At 50.0% G+C, this 6,732-nt stretch overlaps 1 protein-coding gene and 1 pseudogene across 1 annotated transcript; both read left to right on the plus strand.

Annotated features, from left to right (window-relative positions):
- LOC101784414 overlaps window positions 1-6,460 on the plus strand; it is a 15,043-nt pseudogene extending 8,583 nt beyond the window's left edge.
- Window positions 17-528, plus strand: LOC105913954. The gene is made up of 2 exons (XM_012844473.1): window positions 17-312; window positions 414-528. Exons 1-2 carry the CDS (start codon window positions 17-19, stop codon window positions 526-528), a joined length of 411 nt encoding a protein of 136 aa, XP_012699927.1.
- Window positions 6,461-6,732: the final 272 nt, after the last annotated feature.

A 6,732-nucleotide genomic window follows, 5' to 3' on the forward strand; every position in this document is an offset into this window, starting at 1 on the left:
ATCGAGGGACTCTGGCATGCCAAACAAGCAGGCCCAGGCGATCTTCCTCAGCCACAACTTCCACTCCATGACACAGGGCGACTCCTCCATCGCCGAGTACTGCCAGCACATGAAGACCCTCGCCGACGCCCTCCGCGACGTCGGCCATCCCGTTCAGGACTCCCAGCTTGTCCTGAATCTCCTCCATGGCCTCAACCCACGCTACTCCAACACTGCTGACGACATCGCCAACTTCACCGTCAGCTTCCCCAGCTTCACCCAGCCCCGCGACATGCTAGCCTTGAAGGAGTTCGCCTCGCCAACGAGGAGAAGGTCTCCAACTCCACCGCCCTACTCATCTTGACCGGCTCGACGTCTTCCTCCTCTACCTGTCCGGGCGGGTGCCGCTCCTCCTCTGGTTCGGTCCAGGGCAGCAACGGCGGCGCCTTCAACCAGAACAAGGGCGGCGACGACAAGAAGAAGTGGAACGGGAAGGGCCGTGGCGGCCGGTTCCAGCAGCCTGCTTATGGTGGACAACAGACCGGCTAGCCATGCCCCTCCGGTTCGTGGTTTTGTTTCAGTCCAGGGACTGGACCCTACGACGCACAACAGCAGGTTGGCGGCTATGGATCTGGTGGTGGGGGCGGCTGGCGCGCCTCTACCCCCGGACTCCTAGGCCCGCCGCCCCAGGCACACACGGTGTACACTCCTCTCCAGGCGCCCCTGGCGGCTTCGATGTGGGATCAGGTCGGTTTGGTTGCTGCCCTCAACCAGATGGCCCTGCAGAACGGCGGCTGGGTGGTCGACTCTGGTGCCTCCGACCACATGGCATCGTCTGATGGTATACTTCACTCTCGCCTACCTTCCTCTCATTCTTTCATCACCGTAGGCAACGGTCAGACTCTCCCTATTACGTGTTGTGGCAACTCCACCCTATCCACCGCCACTTCACAGTTCCACCTAAATAATGTCCTCATTGCTCCTTCTTTAGTCCGTAACCTGATTTGTGTTCGTCAGTTTACTAGGGACAATAACTGCACTATAGAATTTGACGCTCTTGGTTTTTCTGTCAAGGACATCCAGACTAGACGCGTGATTCTTCGGTGCAATAGTGCCGGCGACCTTTACACCATCCCACCCGCCGCTAGACCAGCAGCTGCCCACGCCGACCTCGCCACCTCCTCCAGCTTGTGGCATCTTCGTCTTGGTCATCCGGGTCCCGCCGCCATGGACACTCTTAGACTTAATTCCTCCATAGCTTGTAATAAAGCGTTTCTGGTTACCGCTACTATCTAGTCGTTTAGATGACTATCATTTTTTGCTAGACCTTTCCCCTAGTCCACAAGTCTAACGTGTCTACACACATTGTTAATTTCTATGCGTATACCACTACACGGTTCGGTCTGCCTGTCCGGAGTCTTCAGGCTGATAATGGCACCGAGTTCGTCAACAGGACCCTCACGTCCTTCTTGGCTTCGCAAGGCATTCACTTGCGCCTTTCGTGTCCATATACATCTCCATAGAATGGGAAAGCCGAACGTGTCCTCCGCACTCTTAATAATGTGACTCGCACCTTGTTGATTCACTCTTCTATGGACGCCTCATACTGGGCTGAGGCGCTCGCCACCGCCACCTATCTTCTGAACAGGAGCCCCTGCTCCACCGTCTAGAATGATATTCCCTACCGCCTCCTATATTCACAGCCTCCCGAGTACTCTCACTTGCGTATATTCGGTTGTCTTTGCTATCCTAACCTTTTAGCCACGGCACACCACAAACTTGCTCCTCGCTCCACATCCTGTGTCTTCATTGGTTATCCCTCCTCTCACAAGGGGTACCGCTGCCTTGACTTCTCCACTCGTCGAGTCATTATTTCTCGCCATGTTGTCTTCGACGAGTCTGTTTTTCCCTTCTCTTCCCACCCTACCCCCTGTCACAACTTGACTTCCTCTTGTCAAGTCCCTCAGGTACTCCTGCTCCCACCTCGGTCGCTCCGTCCTTGGACGTTGAGCAGCCGCAGCCCTCACCGGTTGTTTTGCAGGAGATCACTGACGACGACCCCGCCATACTGGTGCACGGCCTGGCCGTGTACCAGGCTCCTTCGATGGGTGGGACACCGCCCTCCTCCTCGCCCGCCGGATCCACCAGCAGGTCCGCAGGCACGGCCCCCTCGAGCGTCGCCCCTACTCCCTCCCTCGGGGTCCCCTAGCCGGTTCTCCCTCCTCTACAGCGCGACTTCCACCTCGTCTACGAGTGTTTACCATAGCAGCAGGTGTCTGCCCCTTCACCAGCTCCTGTTCCAGCTCCGGCACCCGCTGCTGCTCCACCGCACCCTATCACTCGGTCTGTGACTGGGGCCATCCACCGGGTGCACTACAGGGGCTTGACGGCCACGACTCCTTCGCCTTCTCCGATCCCGGTGAACTACCGCAGTGCTTTGGCTGATGCCAACTGGCGTGCTGCCATGGTCGACGAGTTCCAGGCCCTCCTCGACAACGACACCTGGCGCCTCGTCCCGCGGCCGCCCGACGCCAATGTCGTGTCAGGCAAGTGGATCTTCCGGCATAAGTTTCACGCCGATGGGTCCCTCGCCCGGCACAAGGCGCGTTGGGTGGTTCGTGGCTTCTCCCAGTGCCATGGCATCGACTACGACGAGACCTTCAGCCCGGTTGTTAAACCGGCGACCATACGGACCGTCCTCAGCATCGCCACTTCTCATGCCTGGCGGATCCATCAGCTGGACGTGAAGAACGTGTTTCTTCACGGACACCTCGCGGAGACTGTCTACCGCCAGCAGCCTCCAGGCTTCGTTGACCCCGCCGCCCCAGACCACGTCTGTCTCCTGCAGAAGTTCTTATATGGTCTGAAGCAGGCCCCGAGGGCTTGGTACCAGTGGTTCACCTCCTTTCTTCGACAGCTCGGCTTCGTCGCCTCCACCTCCGACACCTCCCTCTTTGTTTACAAAGAAAGAGGGGCCGAGCATCGCCTACCTGCTGCTTTACGTCAACGACATCGTCCTCACCGCCTCGTCCTCGACTCTCCTCTAGCACATCATGGGGCGTCTCCACTCCGAGTTCGCCATGACGGACCTTGGCAATCTTCACCACTTCCTCGGCATCTCCGCCACGCGTTCCTCCTAGGGCCTGTTCCTGTCCCAGTGACAGTACGCCCTGGACCTTCTTCAGCGTGCTGGCATGGCTAAGTGTCACTCCACAGCGACTCCTGTTGACACTCATGCCAAGCTCTTGGCACATGACGGCGCCAAGCTCTAGGATGACTCTGAGTATAGGAGTCTTGCTGGGGCTCTTCAGTACCTCACTCCGACTCGACCTGACCTGGCGTATGCGATTCAGCAGGTGTGCCTCATCATGCATGACCCGCGCGAGCCCTACCTTGCCCTGATCAAGCGCGTCTTGCGCTATGTGAAGGGAACGCTCTCCTCCGGGCTTCGCATTGGCACCGGCTCTGTTCAGTCTCTGACTGTCTACTCCGACAGTCTCTGACTGCCTACTCCGACGTCGACTGGGCTGGCTGCCCGGACTCTTGACGCTCCACCTCCGGCTTCTGTGTATACCTCGGCGACAATCTGGTTTCTTGGTCCTCCAAGCGCCAGACCACGGTGTCTCGTTCCGGTGTTGAGGCAGAGTACAGGGCTGTGGCCCATGCTGTGGCGGAGTGTTGCTAGCTTCGCCAACTTCTTCAGGAGCTTCATGTCCCGCTTGCTTCGGCCACTATTATCTATTGTGACAATGTGAGTGCTGTCTACATGACAGCCAACCCGGTGCATCATCGGCGCACGAAGCACATCGAGATTGACATCCACTTCGTCCGTGAGAAGGTGGCCTTGGGTGAGGTCCGGGTCCTCCATGTGCCGTTCTCTCACCAGTTCGCGGACATCATGATGAAGGGCCTGCCGACTCCATTGTTCACTTAGTTTAGGTCCAGTCTTTGCGTCCGTGATCCTCCTGCTACGACTGCGGGCGGGTATTAGGAAGTACATATATGTATTAGGAAGTATTTATTCTTTCCATGTACACTTGATTGTATTCCTTGTACTCCAAGCCATATTGGCTATATAATAGAGGTCACCCCCCTCATTACGGTGTGTGGTGTTTCCCTATCTACTTCTCTACAGTTATGCTCCTCACCAACCTAGATTCAATTGCAGTATAGATTTCTCTTTATGATAGTTCAGCCATACAGGGGAAAGATGATAAAAATAATAGTGTTATATTATGAACACAATTTATTTCACCATTGTCAAATATCTAAATGATGTTGATGTTGAACTTTTTGCTATTTTATGCTTCAGTTCAAATATGGCACTGAGCTTTTGGGTTGGAATCTGTACGTCATTAACATTTACTGTTATCTTGCCATATAGGTAATTTATTTTGGCATGCTGATAGCTCGCGGTGGATCAGACATTTTGGTGTGGTTCCTGTACCTTTTTGTGGTATGCTTCTCTGACATTTTTTTGCTTTTGGTGTTCAGAATCCAAGCAACTTTTGAATATGGTTCCTTTCAGTGTCTTTCGTTACAGCAGGTTCACTGAGACTCCTTTTGTACAGGTAACAAACTTGTCCTTTGCCGCTGTACAAACTCATAAACGGTATCTTGAGAAATTTGAAGATTACCCTCGTTCTCGCTACGCAATCATTCCATTTGTATGCTAGACATCTCTAGAAAATGCTAAAAATCTGTCTTGATTTGTGATACCCACCTTGGAAAATTGAGGGACGTCTTGTGTTACAACAGTTTTTATTATTTGGAACACACTTCAGAATCTGGTGGCTAACTGGTACTTCTTGTGTTAGGGCCTCGTGAATGAGATCGATGTGTTAGGGAATTGTAGCTAGGCTGAAATTGTAAATTGAGCAAAATGAAGATTAATTTGTTCCTTGCCTTGCGTGCATGCCATGCCTGCTGCTCTTTGCTCATCCCATAGATTACTAAAAAATACTTTATTATGTAGCAACCAAATTCTTTAAACTAGGGAAGAAGTTTGAGATTACTTTGATCTGACATTTCACACATCGTGTGCACCTCATTGTGTAGTGAAGCTACACTGCAGCAGTGGTGGCAGGAGTTTTTTTTTTTTGAACCCATAAGCATTGCACTTATAAGCTCACAAATTTGCAGCAAAAGGATATAATCAACTGCTGAAGTCATCTAGAAAATGATACTATCAGTTGTTACGGAACAAGTGATCAGTGTGAGCTCAGCCTTCATATTTTTAGTACATGTCATTTATGAATCATGCAATTAGTTCTTGATAATTCCATTTGTAGTTTATATTCAAACCAACCTTTAGTTTTTTTCTGAAAAGGATGGCATGCCAAAAAATTATATCAAACCAACAGAAATTAGCAAAAGCAAAAGGATAGATCAGCAGTCCTAATATTCCATGTTTTTTAATTGGCGAGCATGTACTGTTTCTTGTCGTGGTGTGTTGTATAGCTAGAGATGAGTTGTTCCAGTGATAAGCCTTGAAGTTATCTGTTGCTAACCTTGAACTCAGCTTACGATCTCTCTTAATTGACATCCTAAAAGTTGCATGATTCAAGGCTATGTTGTAAAAGGTCATTTGAAAGTTGTAAAGCTCCATGTAGTGTTGCTTCAAGTCAGTTCTGAATTTCAGTGTGCAATCCAAACATGAACATTCCAGACTCTGATGAAAGTTCGATTTCTTCAGTTGGAATGTGTTTTAACTTATTCCTTCACAGAGCAGTCAATTACATGCCGCAGCAGTCAAGTATTGTAGTTCTTTTTGGTATACTTACAACCATTCTCTAAAGTCTGGATATATAGAATTCCGCACATGAAGTTCAGTGAACCATATGGCGCAGCCTAAACAGGATATATTTTTGCCTCTAAATTTAGAATTGCTTTATGGTGATGATTTATTTTGTTTGGTCGGATCATTTTCTTCCTGGTTCTTGCCTAGAGTTTCATTATTTATGTAGTGCAGGCAGGTACATCCACAGTCCAGAACCATATTCGCTTTCCTTTGTGAATGCACGTATGTAAGTATGAAAGAAATGATTACACCCTGATGACAGAAGAGCACATGCAGATCAGGTTTTGCAGTTAAACGAAATGCTCTACACTGAGACATCTGTATCAGTAGTAACCTTGCAATGATGAGGTAGGTCGAACATGTGTGGATTAGTGATGTGTTTGCTGACTGCAAACATGTTATCCTAAAACATTTGAAGTAGCAGCTGTACAAGTATCATGCAAACAATTAGGCCCAACTTGTCTATATATAATCGATTAGTTTACCAGATCTAGACGCTGGGCTAAACATTTTCTTTTCAGCGGCTGTGTGCACATTGCTATGAGGCTTTAGCAGCAGGGGATTAATTCAAGGCACTGTGACAATTGCCTTAGCATGTACATCTTGTACGAATTGGACCGTATTTTTGCCAAACGCAGTTTTTAGTAGTAGAGATTGGCTAGTATCTTCCTTTTGTGTTTATAACCGCTATGACTTGGTGTTTTGCATGTTTTTTTACTAGTTTTTATTTTGTTCTTATTGTACGCCCATAGCAACACACTGGGTGTTACCTAGGTCGCGCTTGGTATCCGGGCCAGCCTCGCCTCACCTTGCCAGCGCGAGCAAGCCTCGCCTTGGTAGCATAGGCGAGCGGAAATTCCTCTCCCTCAAAAGCAAGCACATAAGAAAAGCTTGCTCAGAAACCAAATGCTAGTTTTCTTGTCTAAAGCTTGCCATCCCCCTTGTCACCAACT

Source organism: Setaria italica, chromosome III (genome assembly GCF_000263155.2).
Source record: "Setaria italica strain Yugu1 chromosome III, Setaria_italica_v2.0, whole genome shotgun sequence".
Lineage (NCBI taxonomy): Eukaryota > Viridiplantae > Streptophyta > Magnoliopsida > Poales > Poaceae > Setaria > Setaria italica.